Source organism: Balaenoptera physalus, assembly GCF_965194825.1.
Source record: "Balaenoptera physalus genome assembly, chromosome: 1".
NCBI classification, from domain to species: Eukaryota; Metazoa; Chordata; class Mammalia; order Artiodactyla; family Balaenopteridae; genus Balaenoptera; species Balaenoptera physalus.
Window position 1 is genome coordinate 169923124 of NC_138882.1, and position 27629 is coordinate 169950752.

Genomic DNA, 27629 nt, shown 5'->3' on the forward strand with positions numbered 1-27629 from the left:
ACAGAGACAGGGCAGGGCATTGTTCATGCACTGACCGACCTCAGCAGCCCCGGCATGACCTCAGGGAACGGAAACTCTGCCTCCAGCATCACCGGCACTGCCCCCCAGAATGGTGAGAATAAACCACCACAGGCCATTGTGAAACCCCAAATCCTGACGCATGTTATCGAAGGGTTTGTGATCCAGGAGGGGGCGGAGCCTTTCCCGGTACGGACTACTTCTTTTCCCCTTTTTTTTTTTTTTTTTTTTAATAAGTATACTTTGGATGTGTATTAGAATAGCTTTACATTTCCATGTAAAATTTCTGAAAATGTGAAAAATTTGCTCTTTCCTTGCTAATTTTCCCCCAGAGGAATGTCAGAGCCATTTTCTTTCTAGGATTGAGTGTCTTCCTAAGGTCCAGAAGGGGTCAGTGATTAAGAATAATTGGCAAGACCCCTTGGTTAGAAGTTTCCACACAGACTCAGCTGTGTCCCTGCCTGGTGAAGTGCGAACCCCTTGGTTGGAAGGGAGTTCACATTGGGGTATTTGGTGCAGGATGATGGACTTTGGCATTCAGGTTTGAATGCCAAAACCCCCAAATGGCAACACTTTGGCTGGTTAGAGAGCAAAAGGAACCTGTGTGGAAGAGAATTCTCAAGATCTATCTGAATGGAAGACAGGCGAACAGAATTACAGCCTGAAGCTTCTTTTCTGGGGACAGAGCCTTGAAAGGGGAGTGAATGAGGGGCACTTCAGAAAGGGGCACTTCATCAGGTGTCTCCAATTAAAGCATAAGACCAAGGGGAAACACAGAAGAATCAAGAAAATGGCTCATTAGAACAGCACCCAGAGCCAGTAGTGCGCAGTGTGAATTGGTGAGACAGGTGGCCTGCTGTCTAGGTGGGAGGAGCCCAGAGCCAGGTGCACTCCAGCCTCTCTTGTGATAAACTTAACTGGCTGTTAGAGACACAACATCTTCATGGGAGGCCATCTGTCTTTTGTGCATTCTTTGGATCCACGAGTGGTTTGAATAGTCAGCCGAAGCCTCTGAGCTTGATTAACTGAGATGGGTGGGCTGCCCTTCTAAAATGCCAAAAGACAAAAATGCCAAGACAGGTTCTTGTCCTCTTTCCCTCTGGAGGTCGGTCAAGGCCTGTGGCACCTTAGCTATAAGTAGCTCTAGCCCTGTCACATCCCTTCCCTCATTAGACTAGGTCCTCCCTTTGGCCCCCTGGAGAAGCTCCAGAACCCAGCTGATCTCACAGGGTCGATGCAGATTGGATAGCAGCCCCAGCATCGCCCTAGAGATCAGGCAACCAGGCTGCCTGCACAAAAGACAACAAAGGGTGTGCACCGAAGAGTGAATCAGCTAGTCTGGGATGCTGGCACCACCGAGGGCCTTTGCTTTCCGGTGTGGCCCAGCGTCCACGTTTTCCTCTTCTCCTCCGTGGCTGCCTGTCCCTCTGGCTCGGGTAGGGCAGTGGTAAGGGAGAGAACAGTAAGGCATCCAGGAATGGCGGCTGGGCCTCTGTGTCACACATAACAGTCACACACAGCCTCAGCTGTGTTCCTGCCCCGTGACGCGTGAGTGCTGGGGCCTGGCCCTTGTCCTGGTGCTGCGGGAAACCTGATCCCTGCCTCCATCTCTGCCCCGTAGACGCTTGGAAGAGTAGATATTCTCCTGACCTCCTAAGCCATCCATTGGTCCTGGGTTGAAGCCATTTCCATCCCCGTGCTTTGGTGGTCATCGGCATCTTGCCTCTTGAGCTAAACAGCAAAACAGGCCTTGAGCAGGGTGTACCTGGATGGTGATACAGGGGCGGGCATCTGTGCCTGGGTGCTTTATACATGTAATTTTGATGAGGCTGGATAGCAAGGAAGCATGCCCACCTGACCCTCATGGCCTCCATGTTGCCTTGTCCCCTAGGTGGGACGCTCATCCCTGCTGGTGGGGAATCTCAAGAAGAAGTATGCACAGGGGTTCTTGCCTGAGAAACTTCCGCAGCAGGACCATACCACCACCACTGACTCAGAGATGGAGGAGCCCTATCTGCAAGGTAGCGTCTCAGACCCTGGATGCTGGGGCTTCTAACGGGGCTGAACAGGACTCAGCAAGGCTGGAAGGTCCTTTCCTGGTATCCACGGAGGGGCTCTGAGCCGGGGAGCGTGTGAACATGTCAGCTGACGTTTCCCCCAGTGCCTGCTCAGCCCTGTCCCTAGAAAACGGATGGCAGTTCCTGCCCCTGGGGAACTGAGTGTGCCCTGCCTGTCTCCAGCCCCACTCCTGCCAGCCCCAGGATTCCAAGAGCAGCTTTTCCCACGTGAGTCATTCGCCAGTTGTAGGCCTGCAGGAGCAGCCCCAGGTGGCTTGTGCCCTTCCTCTACCGCCTCAGGAGCCTGCACTCAGGACGGGGGCCAGCGAGGGCTGCACTTGCCGCACAAGCCACCGACTAAGTGGAGGCGGGACGGGACGCCCACGTAGGCTGCGGAACTCCTGAGCTCTGTTACCCAGGCCGGCAGCCAACCGGACACCTCACGGGAAGGGCGGGGTCATTCCAGATCAGTGGTGACAGCACTGAAGCTTTCCCTCTGAGCCGCCTGCTCTCTTCCAGGGTCATAAAGAGGGGCGCTGGTTCTTCCCCACCCGTGCTTTGTCTCATAGCCCTTAGCAGAAGAAACTGCCGGGTGTCCAGGGGCCATCTTTGGACACCTTTGGATACTTCCAAGGGGTGAAACCACAGCCCTTCCAAAAATAGCGACAAAAGCAGTTTGGCGCTCTCCAAGCCACTGCTGCAGGCAGGACAGAGCAGAGAGGCCCCAGGGTGGGGCTGTGGGCAGTCCTGTGGGGACTACTCCTTGTCCGCGCTTACCGATTTTCATGCTTTTCAGAATCCAAAGAGGAGGGTACTCCCCTTAAACTCAAGTGTGAGCTCTGTGGTCGGGTGGACTTTGCCTACAAGTTCAAGCGTTCCAAGCGCTTCTGCTCCATGGCTTGTGCAAAAAGGTAAGAGCCTCAGCCCCTTCCCTTTTCTTGGGATTGCGCCTTGGTACCCAGCTCCTTATATCCGTGACCTGCCTGGAAGCAGCATCCTGTCACTCATTCACCGAAGAACTCCCATGAGCAGAGCAGGGCAAGCGGCAACGGTCCAAGGGAAGGAAGCAGCATTTAGCTTGTCTGGCCCTCCTGGGTCCCACTGGCACCCGCCCTTGGCAGCTCCCATCTCCTTAGGGTTTACCGAAGCCTCCACCGGAAGCTTTGCCCAGAGCCCCTGCGCTGGCTACAGATGTTTCCTTTGTGAGCATTCACCCAGCTTAGAAAACAGATGATCACAGTAAACACCAACGTTGTTTACTGTGGGCCGGCTGTGTGTGAGTCTCTGTGCTGAGTGTTAATATGCATTATGTCATCTAATCTTCAGAGTAATACTGTGGGGCAGGTATTGCTGTCGTGCCCTTTATACATGTTAGGAAACTGAGGCACCAAGGAGAAGAAATATCGCCTAAAGCCTTCGAGCTGGGGATCTAGACTTGTCTGACTCTAAGCCCGGAGTGCTCCTTGTGCCAAGAGGGAAGAGGCCTGAGCCCCCAGAAGAGAGGAACTCTCTAGGCCCCAGGCAGAGGTGCCCTGCACACCAGCTGGAGTAGGGCTGTCCGCAGCCCTCCCTCCCCACAGGCTGCGCTGGAGGGCCTCCCGCACCTTTGTGACGCTCTGCCAAGCTGTCCTCCGTCAGGACGGAGGATGCTAGTTTCCCGGCCCCGGTGATACGTGGAGTGGAATGTGGCAGCCCTGAGTTTTTACCGTGATCCAAGTTGTTGTGTCAGGCACTTTGCACACATTAGCTTATGTTATTGCCAGACCGGTTACAGAAAGTGAGTGGTCTCCTCCCCAACTCTAGATAAGGAAACTGAGGGGCTAAGTGACTTGCCCAAATCCACCCAGCTAGTACTAAGTGATGGACTTAGGACTGGAACGAGTAGGCAGACTCCGATTCTGCCAGGTATCTTGGCTGCTCTTACTCCTCCTGGGCCATTCGCCCTGCGACTGCCCTGACCACCCTTGTTCCCCTGGCTCTGGCAGGTACAATGTGGGATGCACCAAACGAGTGGGCCTCTTCCACTCGGACCGGAGCAAGCTGCAGAAGGCGGGAGCCACAACCCACAACCGCCGTCGGGCCAGCAAAGCCAGTCTCCCAACACTTAGCAAGGATACCAAGAAGCAGGTGAGAGGCTGGCGGAGCCTGAAGCTCGTGCTCTCGGGTCCCCACCAACTTCCCTTCCTAACACGACCCGGGACGCCTGCCGTCCTTTTCCGCTGCTGGCGTCAGTGCTCCATCATGTTCTCATCTCTCCTGATCTGTCAGGTCAAGCCGTCCCCGCGTCCCTTCATAGGTCCCTTCATTTAGACCCGTGGATGCTTCCACTTTCCCTCCTCCGTGACCTTGCCCCGACTTCACCCCTTTCTTCCAGTTTGCCTCCATCCTTGACTTTCGGGGCTCCCCTGCCTGAAGAGACAGGCTGCTGTCCCAGGTAGCACCTGCCTTCCGAGGAGGGCTAGGTGAGAGGCAGCCGACACCCTTTACTTCCCCTCCTTGCTGCCTCTCTGACCATCAGAGCGCTGAGTCCTTGAAGGTCTCTACCAGGAACATGGGTATTTGTTCATGAAATATGTTTTAGCACTGGCTGTACGTCAGGAGCTGTTAGGCACTAAATCTCTTAAGTTGTGCTACAGGAACTCACAGCCTAGTATGATGCTTCAGACCTTATGTGTATTTTGCTGTTTATTGTTATTGTTTTGGCCATAAACCTCTTTAAGAATCTGATGAAAGCTACAGTCCAACATGGACATACACAAGAAAATTTACATGCTATTTCAGGTGGTGTACAGACCATCCCCCTAAACCCACAGAGCCCTGGTCAAAAACCCCACGTCTAGAAGAAAGAATAGACGTAGAATCAGATTATTGCAGTGTAGTGTGGTACATGCTCCAGTACTGGGACTAACTCTGCTTAGGATCAGAGAGGGGACATTGCAAAAGAGGCTTTTTGATCTCAAATTCAAACATACATAGTAGCAGACCATGTAGAAAAGGGAGAATATACCTGCCTTTGCCCAGCACTCTGTTAGAGGTGGTTTATGCCCCCATCCTGAAGAAAACTGTTTCTCTCTGCTCCCAGCCAACAGGCACTGTACCCCTTTCAGTTACTGCTGCATTGCAGCTAACACACAGCCAGGAAGACTCCAGCCGTTGCTCCGATAACTCAAGCTACGAGGAACCCTTATCACCCATCTCAGCCAGCTCATCCACCTCCCGCCGGCGACAAGGCCAGCGGGACCTGGAGCTCCCTGACATGCACATGCGGGACCTGGTGGGCATGGGACACCACTTCCTGCCAAGCGAGCCCACCAAATGGAATGTGGAAGATGTCTACGAATTCATCCGCTCTCTGCCAGGTAAGGTCCTTGGAAGTTCCACACCTGCCTGGAGTAGCAAGGAAAGAGAGGGTGTGAGAGACCTCACCTGCCACCACCAGGAGAGACTAGGCAGTTCAGGGAGAGACTCGGGTTCAGGAACAGGGGGTCAGAGGTGAGTATGAGGAGGTGCCTGCCAGTAAGAGCTTACATTCTAGCATGGAGCGCCGACTGTCATGTTCTGTGGCTGTAACCTGCCGTATCTGTGGGCTCGGCGAGGGGCCTGTGTGAAGGTGATGACGTGACCAACCCTGTGTGTCTCCGGGGCGAGTTGGGAGGGGCGTCAAATGGGAGTGGAGGAAATCGGTCAAGGAGAACGTTAAAACGAAGAACGTTTACACTGAGTGACAGTGGACAAGCAGGCCTGTGCCAGATGGAGAGACCGCATCAGGGAGCAGCCTAAGCAGCCTAAGCACAAAGACACGCAAGCATGTACAGGCGCTGGTAGCTGCACATGACCCTGGGTGCGCAGTGCCGGTGGTCTCGAGGGTAGGGTCTAGAAACGAACCTTGAAAGACCTCCCGTCTGCACGGCTGCGCTCGTCGAGACCAGAGCTTCTCCGCTGTTTCTTGTGCCAGCCTCACCCAGCCACCGACCAGGTCAGGCAGAGGTGACCGTAAGCCCGTTCACTCAGAGACCAAAGTGGGATATAGTGGTTAAGAGCAGGCTTCGGAGTTAAACAGAACTGGGCTCAAATCCTGGCTCTGCCACTTAACCCCAGTGTATTAGTTACCTATTACTGCATCCCCCAAATTTGTTATCGCACAGGTAATGTGGATAAGGAACTCAGGGGTGGTTTAGGTGGGCAGTTCTGCCACAGGGATTCTTAGGAGGTTGCGATGAGGATGTCGGCCAAGGCCAGCCGAGGCCATCTGAAGGGTCACCTGGGGCTGTCAGATCTTCTGCCAGGGTGCCGGTGCCTCACTCACATGCTTCTCAGGGAGCATGTGGCTGCTGGCAAGAGGCCTCAGTCACTCTCCCACGGGTCTCTGCAGAACGCTCACGCTTGAGTGTTCTCGTGACGTGGCAGCCAGTTGTCCCCCAAGGGGTGATCCAAGAGAGCAAAGTGGAAGCCACCCACCATGCCCTTTATGATCTAGCCTCAGAAATCACATTCTGTCACTTCAACAATATTTTGCTGATCACACAGGTCAACCCATTCACTGTGAGGGACTCATGAAGGCATGAAAGGGAAGCAAGGATTATTGGGAGCTAGCTACTTGGAGGCCGGCTACTACCATAGTTCACCCCAGTGATTCATGTTCCTCCCTCATGCAAAATACCCTCACCCCTACCCGAGGCCCCACAAGTCTCATCCCATTACAGCGGAGGTTCGAGGTCCAGGATCTCAGCATCTAACTCAGGTCCAGGCACGGATGAGGCTCACTGGGTCCAGCTCCTCAAGGATGATTCCTCTCAATCTGCAGACCTGAGAACGAGGAACAGGTTATCCACTTCCCTCCACAAACCTAGGATATGGTGGGATGGGCATCGGGTAACCACGGTAGACGTGCCCATTCAGGATGCCCGGTTCAAGAAGGGAGAACACAGGAGGCTACAGGAGTCGCCAGTCCATACCAGGGCATGTGTTGGCATTTCCTTGATTAGGACTCAAAGCCCGGAGTGATTCTCTTTCGCTCTTGGTTCCACCCTGAGTCATCCTTCCTTTCCCATGAAAGGTAGCCTGTGGAGTTGTTTTCTCAGACTACTTCCTGCTGCTTTTATTTCATATTACTAATCTCTGACCCTTTCCGTCCATGTGAGCAGTGTTTCTGCCAGACGATTCTCTTACTCTTTGTGGGCTTTTTATGAATGTTATCCAACAATGTCTTCAAGACAAGCCTTACTCCACATTAGGTCTCTTCTGAAGCTGAGGGACAGTGCCCTTAACAGTCTGAGGAGCTGGGCTGTTGAATGGAGAGGCTCTGTGAGGCACGCCCATAAAATTCTGAGAGAGCGTTTGATCCAACAGTTCTGTGAGGCGGCACCTTAGAGCTTTCTGCAGTCTTAACAAATGATTTAAGTCACCCCTGCAGTTTCGTCTTTAGACTGTGTCTTTTTGACTGTGTCCTGGATTTGGTCTTTGCCTAGAAACCATTTCTTAATTTTAGCATCATTTGCCATCTGGAGAGGCTGAGGAGTTTCAAAATCAGCAAATCCAGGCTCCTTCCTGTTCTCGTTTTCCTCGACCTCATCCCTCCTCACATTTCCCGTGGCCACGGTGGGAAGCCAGGTGGCACTGCAGCGGTCTGCCTGAGGTCTCCTGAGCCCAGGCAACGTTCAGTAGGCGTGTCACACCCACCGGGTTACCACCAGCAACAGTGTTGCTAAATTTTCTACTATTTCATAACAAGGATCACTTTTCTTCCAATTTCCAGTAAGTTTCCTCACGTTCCTTTAAGCCTCCCCAGCAGTTTCCTCAAAGGCCATCAGGCTTCTTACTCCGTCTCTCAGGGAACCTTAGACCTTCACTGCCGCTCTCCTCAAAGTCCCTCCAGCTCCTGCCCACTGCCAAGTCCAAGGCCACGCCCACATGGTGAAGGTGTGGTGATGGCAGCACCCATCTTCCAAGTACCCAGATCTGCGTTAGTTACCTACTGCTCTGAAACAGATTACTCCAAGCCTAGTGGCTTAAAACACTAATCACTTCTTATCTCAAGAGTTCTGTGGCGTGGCTTAGCTGGGCACTTCTGGCACGGAGTATCTTTCAAGGGCTCAGTCACGATAGCAGCCAGAGCTGCAGTTTTCTGAGGGCTTGGAGCTGGAGGACCCCCTTCCAAGGTGCCGTGCTCACATGGCAATGGGGGGCTGGCTCTGGGCAAGAGGCCTCAGTTCCTCTCCAAGTGGGCTTCTCCAGAGGGCTGCTTGAGTGTCCTCACGACACAGTGGTTGGCATATTCCAAAATAAATTATCCAAAAGACCAAGGTGAAGCCGCTGTGCCCTTTATGATCCAGCCTTGGAAATCCCACGCTGTCACTTCCACAACACCGTACTGATCTCCGGGGCCAGCCCAGTTCACTGGGGGGGTGGGGGGGTGGGGGGGTGAACAAGGAGGTGTCGGGTCACAGGACCACCGTAGAGTCTGGCTATCTCGGGTAAGTCACTCGGCCTCTCTCAAGCTGTAAAATAAGAAGAGCAACACCTTCCTCAAGGTGTGGTCATGAGGATCAAGTGAGATGATGCATCTGAAGGGCAGTGACTGCCAAGCGTGACCGCTGGTAGCTCTAATTGATATTGATACTGTCTTTGGTCATGTCCCCTCAGGCTGCCAGGAGATAGCAGAGGAATTCCGTGCCCAGGAAATCGATGGGCAAGCTCTGCTGCTGCTGAAGGAGGACCACCTCATGAGTGCCATGAACATCAAGCTGGGGCCCGCCCTCAAGATCTACGCGCGCATCAGCATGCTCAAGGACTCCTAGGGCTGGCCGGGCACCGGGGTTCTGGCCCCGGGCTCCTCCTCCCGACTGAGCAGAGCCAGCGGACACTCCTGGGGGCCCAGAAATGGGGCCAGTTGAGGGAAGGGGCCTTCCCTGTGGGGCATGGCTGGGGAGGAGGTCCCGGCACCTCAATGGCTCTCAGGGGCCTTTCTTTCTGTGGGAGGGGCGGAGAGGTAGGTGGCGCAGAAGATGGGGCTTTATGCTTGTACATATTGATAGCACTGGCTTCCTCCAAAGTCCCACTACTCTAGCCCCGCTCTCTTCCCCTCCCTCTGTCCCCCATTTTCCAGGGGGTATACGGTCAGGGCTCCCAACCTGAGTTGGGTCACTTCCAAGGGCAGCCGTCAGGCCTGCCTAGAGGCTTCGGAAGCCCTTGCCTGCCTTCCTCCACTTCTTTCTCCGGGCCCAGCTAACTCTTCCTGCTGCCAGCTTCTCCCACTGCAGCCTGTTTCTGAAGCAGCCAGAAGGGTTCTCCCCCTTCACCCTCTACAGGTGGAGGGAGAGAAGCTGGGCCCAGTTTGGCCACGCCTGCTGGCACAGACGCCTTAACGCTGTGTGTGTGACTGTGTGACTGTGTGGGAGCCTGGACTGACAGGCCGAGAGCCCCCCTCTGGCATCTCCAGGTGTTTTGTAGCAAACAGCCACTTAGTGCTTTGTCCTGGACTCCACTCAGCCTCAGGACGGGGAATAGGAAAGAAGGGCCGCGTCCGTGCGGAGAGGCACGATCAGAAAGCGATGAAGATTAGTAGGAGATTCTCCTTTCCAGATGGCCGAGGTGTCTCCGCAGCCCCTTCCCGCACTGTGACGTCCCCCTGACTGCCCTGCTGTGTCACAGGCGGCACTGAGGAAGCTGCGGGTGGGCTGGGCCGGGCCGCGCCTCCCCGCCCGCCCGCCCTGGGAGCCCAGCGGTGGGGCCCAGGGAACGTCCAAGGGCAGAAGAGCTGGAGCGACCACCACTGAGGTGAAGAAGGCAGCCTTCGGCCTCGGGTCCCACACTTCTCTGCCTCTGGAACTTGCTGGTGGCGGTCTGAGCTGCCCGTGGAGGAGGCGGGGCAGGAAGGGCGAGGGCCTGCCTCTGACTTGCCCGGTCCTCTGCAGACTCCTGGGGAGAGTGGGACTCTCCCTGGGGGGAGGGTGGGTGCCCTTCTCAGCTTGTTCTATTCCCCACTCTCACCCCCAGGCAGGGTTGGAAATGAAGGACTTTTTTAACCTTTTGTTTTTGTTTTTTAAAAATAAATCTGTAAAATCTGTTCCTTCTGTGCCTTTCTCCCCTGGGGATGTCTTTCTGTGGTCCTGAATGGCTACTTTTCATCTGTCAGGAGAGGGGTGGGTCCCTGGGTTGGGGGAGGGACGACCACCTTAACTGGATAGCATATCCTCCACGCTTCGCTGGGGCTGGGTCCTTTGAGGGTGCCCTTGGCCCCAGTCCACATGAGAAAAGCAGAGCCCACCTCTCTTCTTCACACGGGTGTCCCCTGGAGTGTGAGGTCCAGGGCCCCTTCAACTCTGAGCCCCCCTACCCAGCACTGCCACCAGGGAGACACGATGCTGTTGGGCCAGGGATATCTGGCACACCTGAGGCAGAGCCCAGACCCTTCCCTCTGCCGCAGACACCTGTGGTGGTTGCAGCTCCGCGTCCAGAACTGCCCTTGGGGTGGCTTTGGCTCACTCGACACCTGAGCATTTTCTGGATGCTGCAATAGCAAACTATTAGGAGAGTCTCTGCCTCAAGGAGGTGACGCCTAAGCCTTGAATAAAGGAGAAGGGCCTTCCAGGCGCAGACCGCTCGCCGTGCATTCAGTCTGTATCGGCGGGGCCTGGGGAGATAAGCAGGGACCTTTTAAGAGCCAGTACCCATATCTGGACGAGAACTCTCTGCAAGGCCTTTTAAAATATAGCCACTACCCGGAGGAAGAGGAGAAACAAACTGGTTAGTGGACGACCCAGAGGGTGGAGCCAGGACTGGAAAGTCTGGTGGTCCAGGAGGTCGGGAATGGCGACAGGACGAGGCCAGGGCAGGACGCTGGGCCGAGGGGGAGTGGCAGGGGGCAAGGACCTCAGAACCTCGGGGAAGGTGCCTGGTGGAGAGGACGCCTCGGGAGCCCCCTGCGCTGCCCTCCCCTCTCCAGGCCAGATGGGCCAGCCCACTGTGGCCCATGCAGCTGGGCGAGTCCACGCTGAACCTCCACTTCCCCTTTCTGGAGGACAACGCCGGGCCCAAACTGAGTTTGTCCTTATGTGTGTGGTGGAGAAGGGAACTAAAACTCCTGAAAGAGGATATGGTGGATTTGCAGGACTGACTGACACAGGTAAATATCAGTGCTGTTTCTTCACTCTGGGTGAAAGGCCCCAGTTTGAAGGGTGCCTCCTTCAACATACATTTGCTCCTGATGTTTACACCTTACACAGAATTTTGCAAAACTTTTTTGATCATGACCAACAGTTTAAAAAAAGTTTCCCACCCTCGTATATGTACTTGAATATATATAACTGAAACAAAACAATCACAAAACAATACCTACCCTGATGTACGATACATTCTGATATTTTCAATTCCCTTCCTGTTCATACTTTTAAAATCTCAGTCATGATCCGTAAGATTGACTTCATGGCCCTCTGATGGATCATAACCTGCACTTTAAAAAAACCCTGCCTAGTGCAAACTTTCCAGCACTTTTCCACGTAACTACCTTGTGTGGCTCTTACCCTGTCCTGGTGGCTGGTGTACATACCTGTTTCACTGAAGAGATCACGGGCTCCTCAAGGTGAACTGTCCAAGGTCACAATCAGGTGACCGGTGCCCTTGAGATCCGGCTGAAGCTCTGCGCAGGACAAGGTTCTCCCCGGGTGGCAAACACCACAGTCCGGCCCGAGGACCACGACACTGAAGAGGGGCACAAGGAGGCCTGGGGAGGAAGAGGAGTCAGTACAAAATGTCCCAGCGCCTCTGGCCAACCAGAGCCGGCCTTCCATCCGCCCTCTCCCAGGTGACTGGCCCCAGGGGGCTCCTCTCCGGGTAGTTCATCCCTGCTTGCTCCTGTGGGTGTGGTTTCCGGCAGATGGCCTGAAACTGCTTTGTCCCAGTCACCAAGAATGGGTCATTTCTTCCCTGGCTCTGAGCCGAGAAGGTTCTTGGCAGGCTGTCCCACCAGCTTCCCGCCATGGCTGTCAGGCGAGGACTCAGGTGAGGGGGGACACTGCCAGTGTCAGGGGGGGATGGGGCGGGACAGCTGTCCTGAGAGGAGTCCAGCCTGGTGGCCAGAACAGTCAAGGAGGAGGCACCAAGGCTGGCCTGCTGAGAACCAGCTGAGCCATAGAGGTCCTGGGAGAAGGCGACTGGAGGACATCGCCCAAGGGGTAGAGACGGTCCAAGGAATGGATGGTGGGGCGGGGGGAGGCTGCATCCTGGCAGATCTCGTAGCCTGTGAAGAGCTCGGCGACTCCTCCTGCTGCCCTAAACTCTGAGCCCCCTTGGTGAGCAGAGAACAGACTTCGGGGTGCACCTTCCACTGTTAACTGTGAGCCCTCTATTCCAACTGGGAGTGACTGTCCAGGACTGCAAACTTGTTCCCACTTAGGAACTAATGACTGATCTTTAACCTCTTCCTGAAAGCAAGGAGAGTACAGGAGCAGGGCATGAGGCCACCTGCGGGACCACCTTCTGCAGGTGGAAGCGGGGTGGAGGGGCGGGGATCCTTTTGAAAATATCGGAGCAAGGAACTGGGAGGAACGGGTCAGGCAGGCGCCTCTGTGGACTAGGGGCTCCCAGGCTGGGCCAGGGGAGGGGGCGGCAGGAGCCTGTTGCAGGCCTGGGTGTCAGCACCCTCCCAGGACTGACGGCTGGAGCCCACCTGGACCACTTGGGGACAACTCTTCCTGGCTGCCCTAGCTGGGAAGGGGCGGCTAAGAGGGTCAGACGGCAGTGAGGGCAAAGAGAGCTCTGCTGCAGCCTTCTCCTGCCCCTGGCACCTCCCATGCCATCCCTCCGGGGGGACAGTCTCGCTTCCAGGAGCAACTGTAAAATATCTCAATAATTTTTATATCAATTACATACTGAAATGATATTTGGGGTTACATATTTCAATGATATATTAGGTTAAATTAAAATACTAAAATTAATTTCGGTTGTTTCTTTTCACTTTTTTAACATGGCTACTAGAAATTTTTAATTTACGTTCCTGGCTCACATTATTTCTATTGCGCAATGCTGTTCCAGATTTTTTCCTACATTTTTATAAAACAACATAGAAACACATGTCTGTAAATGCACAGGTACACAGGTATAGGGGCTTCCCCCCTCACAGACGTGCAGCCAGCCTCTATGTACAGTTGCTACTTCCTCTTCCACTTGATTCTTTAGGCCCTCTTTTCCCGAGAGCACATATAAATCTACCTCATCCTTTTCAGTGGCCACGTTGCTTTCCATTGTATAGAAATGCATAATTCATTCATCCAACTCCCTAAGGACGAATAGGGGGGTTGTTTATCTCCATTTGCTTTTTCCAGCAACGCTAGGAGAGCATCCTTGGCCTGCCCGCTGTGAAGTCTACGTTTCTAGAGGTGGGAAAGTTGGGTCTGGTGTGAGTGCTTGAAATGATTTTGCAGGCTCCTCAGGCAGGGCTAAGAGAGGTGGACTTCACCTTGCAGTCACTAGAAAGGCTTAAAAACACTTGTTTTTCCTAAATGGCTAACTCTGTACTTTTCCTTCATTAAAAAAGCAATAAAAGCACATTACGGACAACTGGGGGTAAAAATAAAGGGAAAAAACCCTCCCATAACTTATTACACAGACACTTAAGTTTTTCCTTTCAGCCGTATTTGCTGGGGCAGGTTTTCATTGCTAGATTGTAACCACAGTGCCCATCAGTTTTAGATCCTGCTTTTTTCATTCACGGTTCTTGTGCAAGTTTTTTCTATGTGACTGCAGACTCTTCATAAAAAGTTTATTTAGCCAGTCCCTTTGCCTGGATGCTGGGGCCTTTTTCAGTTGTATCTGAGAGGCCTGCACAATGCCTTCTCCACTGGTGCTCTCCAGCCCACGTTCAACCGAGCTCAAGTCTCCCTGCCTGAAAGAAACACACGCACCTCCATCAATCCCAAGCCCTCAGCCCCTCCAGTTACCATCCTCTCCCTTTCCTTTTACAGCCAAACTTCCGGAAAGAGCCGCTTCCACCACCACCACCCCAGCCTCCACTTCCTCCTCTGCTCACTCAGTCCCCTGCCCGTCCCCAACCGTGTCCTCGGTGCCTGGGCCCTGGCTCTCCTTCCTCTGCTCTCTCCCTCTCCCACAGCGTCCCTGCCCTCCTGGTGAATCCCAGAACTCTCTCCCGAGCCTGCCTGCCTGCCTGCCTTCTGGGCTCCAGCTTCTTACCCCCAACCAGACTATCAGCCACCATCTCCTTTCCTGGTCCCCCAGCCCTGTCCCTCTCATCAGTGACCAAGTCCTGCCCATCAACCTCCTTGACAGCCATTCATCACCTACTCCTCCCCAACCCACTGCCAACACTCACCTGTCTTCCCACCTCCACATGCTCCCTGGTCCCTGCCCCACGTCCAGGCTCAACAGTTCAGCTGGAGTATCTTCCAAGTAAAAATGTCACAGCATCACTCCCTGAAGGAAAGAGCTTTCAGGGCTCCCCATGGCCTTTAAGATGAAGTCCAAACCCCTTATCCTGGAAAGTGGGCCCTGGGTGACCTGGCTCAGGCTTATCTCCAGCCTCAACTCTCATCACTTCCTATCCACACCCTATACCCTGCCCCTGTGGCAGGCCTGCAGTTCCCCGTACTTTCCAAGCACTCTCACCTCACTTTTACACAGTGCTGTTTCTTTTTCATGGACCTCCCTTTCCCCTCCACTGCCTTCTTTGTGTGGATAATTTTTAGTTCTTCAGGTCCTAGCTTAAGGGTCACCTCCTCCAGGAAGCCTCCCTGATTTCTCCCTAATGGTATCTTATCATTTGCAAGATAATGGTATCTTGTATTTACACTAATCACAGCCTTAGCTGTGCTGTGTTCCATTCATCTGTTTGCAGTCTGTCATGTGACCCCATTCCCCTCCCTTCCTGGCCATCCACATCTTCCTGACCCTGCTCCCTTAAAGACAAGGTCTGTGTCTCGCTCACCTCTGAATCCTTGACCTAGCACAGTGCTTGATCCTGAGCTTGTGACCAGTAAGTATAGGCTGAACGCATGAATGAGCAGAAGTTAGTGAACATCTTGATGCATAAACTTTTCCCATGCTGAAGATGATCTCCTTTGAACAGATTCCCAGAAGTTGCAGTGATTGGATTAAAGTGGATGACTAATGAAAGCTTCAATTCCCACACCTAAGTAGCTTTCCAAAAAAGCTGTAGCAATTTACATCCCACCAGCAGGTGTAAGAGTACCTGTCTCGTTGTATTCTCCCAGTGTGGCTATTTTCATTTCTTTCTTTTTAAAAAGTGCTCATTTTATAGGCAAAACATCCCACTGAGTTCTAATCTATAAGTCTTTGATTACTAGTGAGGGTGAACATTTTTCCATATGTTTGCCTACTAAATGCATTTCCCCTTCGAGGATTTCCCTGTTCATGTGACATGGACAGTTAAGGCAGGTGGCGTTTTATGAGCTGACTCTGGGGGCTCTGTCAGGAGTGACTGGGAGCAGGGAGGTCACTGCTGCAATGGTCCTGGTGGGGGATGAGCAGGCAGGGTCACTGGGGGGGCCGGAGAAATAGGAGGCCAAGCCAACCACCCACCCCTGGGGACTGACAGAGGGCGAGGCAGAGGGAGGGGTCAGTGCACCCAGGTTTCACCAGCTGAACAGAAGGGGTGTCTGCCCTGAGATGCACAGGCGGATACGTACACACACAACCGCAAGGGGCCTCTCTGAGCTATTTACTGGATACACCTGCTGAGGTACGGTGAGGTGGGGTAGCAGAAAAGGCAGGGGCGGGAGGGTCTGATCAGGCAGGCTTCTTGAAAGAGACCAGAGGAGGCAGATTTTGGAAGGACTCATAGGGCAGGGAGGGGAGCTGGGAGGTTGTGCAGAGAATCCTGAGGGCTTGATTAGGAATACTACTACTAATGATAATCAACAATAGCTAAAGCTTACTGGGCTTTTACTGTGTGCAAGGCCTTGTTCTAATCACTTAGCAGGTATTAACTCAATATCCATCGCAGCCCTCTAAGGTATGTATTCTTATTATCTGCATTTCTAGACAAGGAGACTAAAGTGCAGAGGCCCAGAACCTTGCCCAAGGTCAGACAGCTAAGAAGTGGTGGCCTGGGATTCGAACCTGGGGGTCTGGCCCCAGTGGCCAGGCTTCTCACCATATGGGTCTTGTCTGTCTAGAGACACCAGAACCCAGAAGGGCTGAGGAGAGTTGGAGGAGACCCCGCCCCCACCCCCCGCAGAGGAGCTTATTAAAATTCTCAACTTTTAGGGCCCTTCTGGAAAACAAGCAACCATGGACAAATCCCAAAGTCCACCTCCTCTGAGCCAGCAGTGGGGTCGCTGAGCTCTGCTGGAGGGACCCGGCCCCGTGACTGGAGCCGCCATACACACGTGGTCCCTGACTGCAGCTGGCCCTCCGGGCAGCCCAGCAACTCATCCCTAAGCCCCAGACGCTCTCAAATCCCAGCCACCAAGCCACAAACCTCCCTGCATCCCCTCCCAAACTCTCCCCTGTCCGAGGTCAATCCTACCCAGGCTAAGCACCCCAACCCCTAACATTACTGTCCCCCAAGTTTGCTGTCAGGAAAAGCAAAAAATTATACCTCTAAATGCTCATCACAAGGGACCTGGTCAGGTAAATGATGCCACCTCCAGTCAATGGCATATTAGGCAGCTGGAAAAAAGGGTGAGGAAGCGCTTCAAGTACTGAGGTGGAATAACCTCAAGGACATAATGGTCAGTGGAAAATGCGAGGTGGAGAACAGCATATCACTGTGCTACCATTTGTGGGGGGAAAATAGAGGAAGGGACAGAGGGAAGGGAGAGAGAATTTGCTATCATATTTATATTTGCCTGTATGTGCATAAACTATCCCGTTGCAGGGGAACCGGGTGGCTGTGGCTGGGAACAGGAAGGACTGCACTGTCTATACTCTTTTGTACCTTTGAATGTCTGTGCCAAGTGAACAGAATAATACATTCATATTAAAACGAACAAATAAATGAAACATTGAATTACCTCATTTTTCATATATATGTGTGTGTGTATAAAAATATATGCAGAAATGAGTTGACGACCCCCCCTCCGCACCCCCCAGGGCCTGGAAGAGAATCTTCTGATCCTATCTGCACTTGGCCTCTTAGGGCTGCTCCTGCACGGGCTCCCTGTCGTCAGGTACAACCCCCTTCGCCCAGCACTCGCGATGGGACCAGCGGGGCAGGGTTAAAGTGGCTCTTTCCAAGTGCCTCCGTGAGAGATGGAGAGTGGCACCTGTCATGGCCCGCACAAGCGTCCTTGTGGGCTCTCCCTCCTTGTAAGGAGCAAAGCGAGAGGGCTCCTGAGCAGGCCAGCATGCCCCTCACTGCTCCTCCCACCCCACAGGGACCTCGAAGTCCTCACCCCCATGGGTGTCTGCCCTTTGGCCAGAATGTCCCTGCTGAGAGACAACTTCACAGGTCCCCTGCATCCTTGGTAAGGAGCTGCCATCTCTCCCATTCCGAAGACACCCACACACCCTACAGAGCCCAGAGTTCCTGCCCTCCTCACACCCCCCACCCTGGCAGGGCTAGGCACTCTACCCAGGGGCCCCATCAGGTAACACATCCCCAATACTCTGCTGGATCTGGGAAGAGATTTCTAGGGGCAGAGCCTGGGTGTGACCCATCTGCGGGTCCCTAGGGCCCAGGACTGGGGAGGTGGCAGTAACCACGCATCAAGCAGGTAGATGAATGGACCTGTCTCTCCATCCCTGCCCTGGCCAGGGCACGGCCTTAAGTCCCGACCTGTACCTGCTGGGGGGCCCCCATTATTTGGGATGGCACCTTTGACCCAGATGTGGCCCAGCAAGAGGCTGTACAGCAGAACCTCACCATTGGTCTGACTGTCTTTGCTGTAGGCAGGTAAGGCCCAGGGAGGGGAGCGGTGCTATCCAAGCAGGGAGTGGGAGGGGGTGTGCACGTGATGTAGGGGTGGAGCAGCCCATTCTCCTGGGCTGTAGGATCCCAATATAAAGCGAGAAGCAAAGACAGCACCCCTTGTCCCAGACTCCCAGCATGAGGGCAGGACCATCCTTTCCCTTCCCCTCCTCCCTGGAGCCCACCCAGCCCAGGCAGCCAACGGCTCAGCATCACAACCTAGAAGGAACCTGTCCAGGGCCTGGGGCTGATCATCTGGAGGCCTTGGGTTTGCGGTGAAAAAATGATGGGAGTCTTTCAGGTGAGAGTGGTGAGAGGAGGTGAGAACTGGGTAAACAGAAGGGATGGCCCGGCTGCAGAAGCGTCCGTGGAGGTCAGCGGCTCAGGTGCAGGCACACAGAAAGGGCCGGGCGGGGGGAGGTTCGCCAAGAAAGTCTGAAGGCAGAAGAGGGGCTGGGGAGCTGAGGGCTTTTGCAAGGGAGCGAATCTGGGCTGGATAAAGAGGGATGTGAAGAAAGGAGGATGCTGAGAGTGGTAGGGTCAGCAGACCAGAGGAGTCAGTGAGGAAGGACTGTTGGGGGTGATACATCACAGGAAAGTGGGCTGGAAGGACAGGGGGCTCAGACAGTGGGACGGGTGAAGCTGCAACTTGGGGTGGGGGGCAGACTGATGATGACCAACTCGAGGGAGAGGCCATGGGGGCAAGTGACTGAGGAGTGGGGAGGACAGACTCACGACAGGAGAGGCCAATCGAAGAACTAAGGGGCCCCCAGGCATGGAGAAGGAACCCAGAGTGGGAGGTGGAGAAGAAACCTCAGGGGGCTGACCTGCCCATCTCCCCATTATGGATGTCAGGGTGTCCAAGCTGGTATTCACTTTCCAGTAGTGATGCAAATGGGACTCCGGGCTTAAGAGTGGCAATCAGATCCTACAGTCCTAAGGTGCAGAGAGGTAGAGTTCAAGGCAACTTAAGGAAGAGTTTCTAATAATGGAACAGGCTGCTTTGGGAAGGCACGGAGAGCTTTGCATCCAGGAAAAGATATCCAAAAGCCTGGGGAAGGAATTCTGTCTTCAGACACCCCAGACCAGCGGTCCCCAACCTTTTTGGCACCAGGGACCAGCTTCATGGAAGACAATTTTTCCACAGACCGGGGGGTGGGGGAGGAGGGAGGGGGATGGTTTAGGCGGTAATGCAAGCGATGGAGGCAGATGAAGCTTCGCTCACTCACCTGACGCTCACCTCCTGCTGTGCGGCCTGGTTCCTAACAGGCCGCAGACCGTTAGCGGTCCGCGGTCCGCGGCCCGGGGGCGGCTTGGGGACCCGTGCCCCAGACAACTGCTCAGGGCTCCTCCAACTCCATCCCTCACACTCTAGAAGGGAGAGGAAGCCAGGAGGGCCCCGGAGAGGCCGGGGGCAAACAGGACTGCCGGCCTCTCCAGAGCCTTGGTGCTCCCACTTCTGTTCTGGACGCTGAGTAGGGTGTTCCTGCACCAGCCCTAGGGGTCAGAGTCTCTGAGTCCAGAAATTCCAGGGTCCTGAGGTCCTGAGTTCCAAGGATCTATGAGTCCAGCACCCTGGGATGCTGAGGCTTCCAAGGTCTCTGATTCCAGTTTCTCACAGTTCCACCCGGAATAGAGCAAGTGCAGGTAAGGGTACAGGCTCCAGTGCCAAGCTGGGTTCAAATCCTGGCTTTCACTTATCAGCTATGTGTATGCTTGCTTGCACAAGTTACTGAAGCTCTTTGAGATTCAGTTTCCTCACCTGAGAGATGGAGATAATAATGGTGAGGATTAAATGAGATAATGCACATTACTTTGAACACTATCTGCCACATGACACATGTTCCAAAAGATCAGACATTAGTACGATTATTTTAGAACCCTGGGATCCCGAAGCCTGTTCATACAAAGTTTCCAGTATTCTGAACGTCCCGGTTACCTATGTAAGGTATCACCACAAACTCAGTGACTGAAAACAGTTCATTATTACCATAGCTCATGATTTTGTGGCTCAGGAATTCTGACAGGGCTCAGCAGCAGGGGGGGCCCCTCCCTGCTCCCAAACGTCCTGCGGATGACTGGCGGGTGCCTCTCTCCGTGGCTAGCCTGGGCTCCCTCACTTCGTGGCAGCATCTGAGTTCTGACACTTCTTTTTTTTTTTTTAACTTATTTATTTTTATTTTTATTTATTTTTCGGTGCGTTGGGTGTTCGTTGCTGCCCACAGGTTTTCTCTAGTTGCCGCGATTCGTTGCAGTGTGCAGGTTTCTCACTGCAGTGGCTTCTCTTATTGCAGAGCACAGGCTCTAGGCGCATGGGGTTCAGTAGTTGCGGCGCTCAGGCTCAGTAGTTGTGGCTCGTGGGCTCTAGAGCGCAGGCTCAGTAGTTGTGGCGCACGGCCTTAGTCGCTCCGGGGCATGTGGTATTTTCCCGGACCAAGGCTCGAACCTGTGTGCCCTGCATTGGCAGGCGGACTCCTAACCACTGCACCACCAGGGAAGCCCTGAGCTCTGGGACTTCTTAAGCGAAGGGTCAGAGCTCTAAAGAGACAAAGGCTAACGAGCCGGTCCTCCCAAGGGCCAGCACAGCATCCCTTCCTCGGGACTCTAGTGACCGAAGCCGTCAGGGAGAGCCACGTTCATGCGGGGAACACAGGGCCTCTCCGGGCAGGGGTGTCAAACAATGGGTAATTATTTTTAATCCACCTCGGATGATTCTGGGGCTGGACAGTTCTGGAGTTCCAGGGACTGAAGTTGCAGGGTCACAAGGACGGGCGGGGGAGGGCTGAGAAGCCCGACGCCTCCGCGGATGGCAGAGTGCGCCGAGGCCCGGCTGACTCAAGACGGCCCCGCCCCGCCCGGCAGATACCTGGAGAAGTACCTGGCGCGCTTCCTGGAGACGGCCGAGCAGCACTTCATGGTGGGCCAGCGCGTGGTGTACTATGTGTTCACCGAGGGCCCGGTCGCCGTGCCCCGCGTGCGGCTGGGCCCGGGCCGCCGGCTGCGCGTGGAGCGCGCGGCGCGCGAGCGGCGCTGGCAGAACGTGTCCATGGCGCGCATGCGCACGCTGCACGCAGCGCTGGGCGGGCGGCTGGGGCGCGAGGCACGCTTCGTGTTCTGCATGGCCGTGGACCAGCACTTCAGCGGGACTTTCGGGCCCGAGGCGCTGGCCGGGTCGGTGGCGCAGCTGCACGCCTGGCACTACCGTTGGCGGAAGCGGCTACTGCCCTTCGAGCGGGACGCGCGCTCGGCCGCCGCGCTGGGCCCGGGCGAGGGCGACTTCTACCACGCGGCCGTGTTCGGGGGCAGCGTGGCGGCTCTGCGGCAGCTGACAGCCTACTGCGTGCGGGGCCTGGAGGTGCGCTGGCACGACGAGAGCCACCTCAACAAGTTCTTCTGGCTGCACAAGCCCGCCAAGCTGCTGTCACCCGAGTTCTGCTGGAGCCCCGACATCAGCCGCCGGGCCGAGATCCGCCGCCCCCAACTGATCTGAGCGACCAAGGAGTACGCCCTGCTGCCCGGCTAGCGGCGCCCTCGGCCCGGAGGCCCGAACGCCGGCGGGGCCCTTCTGGAAGCAGCGTGGCGCTGGTGGGGGCGGGGGGTGGGGGGAGGGCGGGGAGACTGCGTGAATACCGCCCCCGCGTGGGGGTGGCAGGAGGAGGCCTGGCCTTTGGGGAGCGCCTCCCTGAGACGGGCTATCCATCCCTTCCCTGACTTTCCACGGCGACCCAGATACCGCCAGCTGCCTGGAAACCTGTCACCTCTGACCTTACTGAGTTCAGTGGAGGCCGAAGAGACGTTTTAGCCCCTTCCCCATATCCCCCCACTTTTTTTAATGGGACTGAGGCACAAAAAGGGAACAAAACTACATAAGGACCCAGAGAATCTGTGAGTCAGTCTGTGAGGTCAGCAGCTGGAAAGCCAGGACTGGCCCTCAGGTCAAATAGAGCTGCCACTGGGCAGGAGCCCCAGATAGAGAAACACAGTGGCATCCAGTTCACCTCCGCCGCCCTCGGCAAAGTTTGTACATATTTAAGTTATATGATAATAAAATACATTATTCCAAAGTGTCCTATGGCCCTTTCTCCTAGAGAATCCAAGTCCATAAAAATTACATTTCCTCGCCATGGGACCCATATGGCTGTTTGGCCACAGTGTCTGGGAGATAAATTTCCTCACCCATGGCTGCTGTCCAGACTCTTCATTCTCAATAGGGAAAGGCACACGTCCCGAACAGAAGCGTGAAGTCATCAGGCTCTCCAGGAAAGGTGGTTCCCTCCGGGAAATCGCTGTGGGGATGGGGAAGTTATCTGCTGGAAGTCCCTGAGGTATTGTCTGACAGTTGAAAAACGGAGGCCCGGAGAGGGTGGGACTTCCCTCCAGGTCTTCTGACCCGTTTCCGTTTGTGTAGTGTTCTCATAGACCTTGCATTTTTAACAGGCTCCACTATTTTCAGGTAGGACAGCAATTCTGGCTATAAGCCAACTCTGATGGTTTTCATATAGTAACAGTTTTTACAAACACTTCCAGTTGTTGATGATGTAAGAGATATCTCCCTTCTCCGAAGCAGTTCCAAGGTCCCAGTGTCTCCTGCCTCAACTAGATTAGCAGAACCCAGAAGACCTTTTGGACTCTGGGTTAGAGCTAAGAACAGGTTAGGTGTGCCTAAGAACAGGTTATTGCTTGATGGCTATAGGCTGACATCCCTTCCTCTGGTGGGAGACTGTCCTCCACCTTACACTGCCTTCATCATTCACCAAGGGCCACACACACTGAGCCCTGGGCCAGCAGAGACCTGAGCTCAGGCCAGTAAGATCTGGATGGAAATCTGCTCCTCTTCTGACTCTGTGCGTGGCTGTGGACTAGTTCCTTACCCTTGCTGAGTCTCAGTTTTCTCATATGTAAAGTGGGGATGCCAATCACTCTCCTTGCAGGGGTTGTGATGCTGCAGAAAATAACTTGCCTTCTCCCTCTCCTTGCCTGCCCCTTCTCCAGCAAGTTCGTGGAGTGCAAAGGAGTCGCCGAAGGACAGCCATTTCCTGTTTTAAAGAGGAAGTGATGGCACGAGTCAGGGGTTTGCAGGTGCTGGGCTGGGGGAGCCTCATGCTGTGGGTCAAGACCTTCCTGAGGAGGGGGGAGTGGTAAAAGAAGCTGCAGCGGAACAGAGTGGAGGACCTCCTTTGTCTTCCCCAGAGGCCCAAGGTGCGGGTGGGGCAGGCTCAGGTGTAGAGAGGCTCAGGGCAGCAGCAGGGATAACAGGGGATAAGCTCCTTCTGCCGCTGCTTCCATCAGTGTCCCTGTTAATCAACACTATCCTCAGCACCCACGCTGGGACCCTCAGGGACCGCGTAAGCTCCTGAGAGCTTCCAGGTGAGCCGGTGAAAATCAGACTCCCATTCCCCCGAGTGTCACTGCTACATGCAAAATCTTCACCTGTCCAGCCATCCCACCTGCCATGCCAGCTCGGATGTCACCCCCCAAAATTCCCAAACATCACCAGCTGTCTAGTCAGGGTTCCTTGATCAGAAAGCACATAAATCCATCAGGGCTACATCAAATAATAACAATTACATTTATTGGGTACTTACTATGCACCAGGCACAGTTCTAAGCCTTAGATATCTATTGGTTCATTTAATCCTCATATCCACCCTATAAATTGGTTACTATTATTTCCCTCATTTTACCTATGAGAAAATCGGGCACAGAGAGGTTAATTAACTTACCTGATGTCACACGGTAACATAAATTCACTGATGTGAGAACAAGCAGGAAATTAGAGCGGGCCAGAAGATGGAGACAAAGTCAGGAGCTAAGGTTGCCACTGGCTGGCCCTCAGTCTCCTCTGTCCGTCTCCGCTTCTTTCTGCCTCCTTTGTCCTTCTGCTTGTGTCTGGCCCAACACAGCACCCCATCCACCCCCACCCACCCCCACCCCCCACACACACACAGGATTTTCCCGTTCAGGTGCCCACCATCGCCTAACTTGTTCCTAACTCACTGAATGAAGAATCTGATTGCAGAGTCAGCCAGTGGTGTTGTGGAAAACGTTTAGCAACTGACTCTTTGAGGAAAACGAAAGATCAGCCCTAACGAGGATTTACTGGCTTACGTAACAGGACGGTCCTGGGGTCGGGACAGCTTCCGGGCTCGATGATGTGTCTCCGGCTCTCCACTTGGCTTCGTTGGGAATCAGCTTCATCCTCGGGCTCCTGCAGCAGTAGCAGCTCCAGCCTCACAACCTCCAGCTAGTCCAGTGATCGAGGGGACCAAGAAGTCCCCTGCACACACATCTTCCCCATGGGGGTCACTGTTTTGATTGCCTAGGAGGGAGATGCAGGAACTCCCCCAGAGTTTATCAAGGCTGGCCCTGTGCTAGCCGCCTCGTGGGAGAGACAGAAAGTGACTCAGCCATGAGCCACCATCGGGAACTCACTCCTCTGAGCCCTCATGGTCCTTGGCTGCTAGTGATGGACACAGGAAGGGCCATTTCCCTTCTTCCCCCAGTCTGGGGGTGGGGGGCGGGGGAGGGGAGAGGAGCAGTGGAAAGGTGCCCCCCAGCCCCACCCTCGCACAGAGCACACCACACACCGCCGCCACCCGGCTGCAGGTACAGTTTATTCTTCACAACAGAGAAATACAAAGAGCAGAGGGTTTGGAATTCCTTTGTTTCTTGCCCCCTTTAGTGTCTTCCCCCACGTTTGACTTTTTTTGCTCCCCACCCCTTTCCTTCAATATAACGCAAACTTCGTTCCTGAAGCCTTGAGGGGCACCTGCCCTCACCTCCCTGCCACCACGATGCAGACTGAGAAGCCAACAGACTGTTTTCTCTTTTTTAATAAGGTAACTAGTTCTAAATATGGTGGCCTGGAGGTCCCATAGAAAAAAGCAAAGGGGTGTTAACAGTATGTATAACAGCGTATTTACAGGGTAGTAACATGCGGACAAAAAGCTACAATACTGAGTATCAGACGACGCCAGTCAAACAAAGGGATGGGGGTGGGGCAGAGAACCCCATGGGAAAAGAAACCCCAGGAGACGTTAAACTGGTAAATCAATGGCGAGTTAAGGCTTAAAAAGTGTATAAAAATAACACAGTTAATATTCAAAACGGGACTCCAGATACAGAATATATAGATGAGTTTCTGTCTAGTTTTCTTTTTTTTTTTTTTCCCCAGGGGATGTAGGGGGGCTTCTCCGGGCTCTGTACATGGTTCCTATATACACGGACACGCATGGCTTTCAGATTGGGGTGTGTCTGTGGGAGCTGAGGGCAGGGTCTGCTCCCGGGACCCTCCTCCCCGAGGATCCATTCCCTGCCGAGGGGGCCTAGGGCCTGGGCTGGGGATTCCCCTCCATGGCAGGGAAGACAAGTAACCCCTCCTTGGGCACTGCCCCATCTGGAGGAAATTCTGGAGGGGGGGGGGTCCTTGCCCCAGGCCCACTCCCTCCCCCTGACCACAGTCTGGGATGGTAGGAGAGGTAGCCAATAGGTTTCTTGGCCAGCACCGAGGTAGACTGGGGTGGTCTTCAGGGCAGCAGGGGTGCCAGGTCTTACCCAGCCCACCCCACCCCATTTCCCTGGGCCTGTACCCAGCCCAGCCAACACTGCACCCTTTGGTCCTGTGGACCTCCCAGCCCCTCTCATTTCGTCTCCTGAAGACTGGGTAGCCCTGGTAGCTGCCACATCCCTCTGCTCAGTGACGCCCAGGGCGCAGCTCTGGAGGCTCGAGCTGGCACCCAGGAGCAAGCGGCTCACTCCAGCTGCCTCCTGCCCCTCCCACCTGGGGGCCCCCTTTGCAGTCCAGAAACCCAGGCTTGAGCTTTTCCCTCAAGACCTGAGGCCGTGGCAAGATAAGGTCCCACGCTGCCCTCTGGTTCTCTGTGTCCATCTGTCCGGTTCTTTTAATTTCTCGGTCTTAGCAGCACCAACTTCTTGGCCAATAAATATCTTTTTTGTTATTTCCAAAACAAACTTAAAAAAAAAAAAAAAAAAAAAGAACAGTGAAGCAAGTGAAGGGTGGGGAACAAAAGGAAAACCCAGCAGAGAGGTTCAAAGTGCTCTGAGATCGTCTTTGGATGCCACCAAAACAGTCCAGAATCTTGCAGTTGGCCTGGCCGCCCCCGGAGCTGGACCGGGCAGGGCTTCTGCGGCCCAGGCTTTCTGGAAGGTCAGGAAGGTCATGAGAGAGCTCGGCTGTTCCTGGAGGGCCCCTGGAGGGAGTCGGGGCCCGGTGCTGCCTGGGTCTGTGTCTGCCAGTGGGCAGGGCGGGGCGGCGCCTTGGGTCGGCTCAGATGAGGGAAATTCGCACCGGGATGCCGGGGGACTCCGTCCTCTGGGGCGAGTGATGGCTCACCAGGTGCTCCACCACCGTGTGTTTGGACATGTGCTTCATCAGGTAGGTCTCCTGTGGGTGGGGTGAGATTCAGAACTTACAACTAACTGCTGGCAAGGGGTGCAGGGGGAGCTGCAGTTCCCACAAGCAGCCACTGGAGGGCTCCTTGGTAGGTGGGCTGGCTAGTGATGGACAGCCACAGCTTTGGGGGGGTCAGATGGGCATCAGCATTGGTTCTAGGGATGCTGCATCTCTGCCAGCAGTGGGGGCTGGCTTATTTACCAGAGTCCAAGCCCACAGTGTGCTGACTAGAGAGCTGGCAGGCAGCAGGCTCACCGCGCAGCAGTGCCCACCTAAAACTCCCTAGGGCCAGGCCAGCTGCCGTCTACCAACTGGCTGCAGTGGAGTCCTGTCCAATTGAGCATAGCTGCCCCCATGTGGCTGGTTCTCCCAGTGGGGGCGAAGCGGTAGGCCTCAGGTGACCCTGGCTTTGCCATTTCTCAGCGGTGGAACGTTGGACAAATCATCTTATCCCTCCAAGCCTCAGTTTCCTCCTCTGCAGGCAGGGATGGGGAAAAGGGCTGGTATGGTGATGTGGGTAAAACTCTTAGCATGCAGTAGGGTTGAGGGGACCACTGCTTCCCTAGTCTCTACATTTCGTTCTAGGTGGTGATGGGAGCCCCGGCCTCTGCACCCCCATGCTCCATCCTCCTTTGGGAAGGAGGAGGCCTGATCTGATTGGTGACTTTGGGAAGCTTAAACTGGGCATGCTCACCTAATCCCCTGAGCACTGCCACAGACTCTGCTAAGTCTGACCTGAGGCACCCAAGACTGGGTGGGCGAGGTGACCCAAGGCTCACCTGCAGGCCCACAGGCTTTCACACTAAGGTGGTGCTCTGGTTCCCACCTGCCACTCCTTGGCCTCATACCTCAGCTTGCTCAGAATCCAGCAGAGGAAGCCCTCAAATGTGGTGGCAAAGCACTATCAAACAACACCGAACGGACGCAATCAGCAAAATCCAAATTAGGAAACTATTCTTCAATCAGTAAATTGCAAAGAAAAAAAAGGCAGTGGTGTTGAGGTGGGGTGGAGGACCAATAGTTTAAAAGATATATTGACCCAGTGCAATGTAAGAATTTTATTTGGATCTTGATTAAAAAATAAAATTTGTAAGTAAATGAAATTATAAGTTATGGCATCCATGAGACAAATGAAAATGTGAATACCAACTGGGTATTTGACGATATTAAGGACTACGGTGAATCATTTTAAGGTATTATAAAGGTATCGTGGATAAGTTCAAAAAAGCAGTCTTTATGTTTAAAGACACAAAGTGAAA

General features: G+C 54.3%; 3 protein-coding genes across 11 annotated transcripts in view; 2 read left to right on the forward strand and 1 right to left on the reverse strand.

Annotated features, from left to right (window-relative positions):
* PHC2 (polyhomeotic homolog 2) overlaps window positions 1-10140 on the forward strand; it is a 102021-nt gene extending 91881 nt beyond the window's left edge. For all 5 annotated transcript variants that reach the window (XM_082413759.1, XM_082413758.1, XM_082413760.1 and 2 more), the window contains 6 exons: window positions 5-207; window positions 1910-2039; window positions 2872-2986; window positions 4061-4202; window positions 5158-5434; window positions 8718-10140. In XM_082413759.1, the coding sequence (XP_082269885.1) occupies window positions 5-207; window positions 1910-2039; window positions 2872-2986; window positions 4061-4202; window positions 5158-5434; window positions 8718-8872 (1022 nt within the window). In that variant the 3' untranslated portion in view covers window positions 8873-10140. The remainder of the gene's footprint in view (window positions 1-4; window positions 208-1909; window positions 2040-2871; window positions 2987-4060; window positions 4203-5157; window positions 5435-8717) is intronic.
* An 8543-nt stretch (window positions 10141-18683) lies between these two features.
* Window positions 18684-21509, forward strand: A3GALT2 (alpha 1,3-galactosyltransferase 2). The gene has a single exon (XM_082413781.1). The coding sequence runs from the start codon at window positions 20765-20767 to the stop codon at window positions 21446-21448; it is 684 nt and encodes a 227-aa protein (XP_082269907.1). The 5' UTR covers window positions 18684-20764; the 3' UTR covers window positions 21449-21509.
* Window positions 21510-24552: 3043 nt separating this feature from the next.
* ZNF362 (zinc finger protein 362) overlaps window positions 24553-27629 on the reverse strand; it is a 37980-nt gene continuing 34903 nt past the window's right edge. For all 5 annotated transcript variants that reach the window (XM_082424707.1, XM_082424706.1, XM_082424709.1 and 2 more), the window contains one exon: window positions 24553-26361. In XM_082424707.1, the coding sequence (XP_082280833.1) occupies window positions 26245-26361 (117 nt within the window). In that variant the 3' untranslated portion in view covers window positions 24553-26244. The remainder of the gene's footprint in view (window positions 26362-27629) is intronic.

What these genes read in the sequence shown, in the direction of transcription:
- A3GALT2 (XM_082413781.1), top strand. Translation starts at nt 20,765, where the DNA reads ATGGCAGAGTGCGCCGAGGCCCGGCTGACTCAAGACGGCCCCGCCCCG.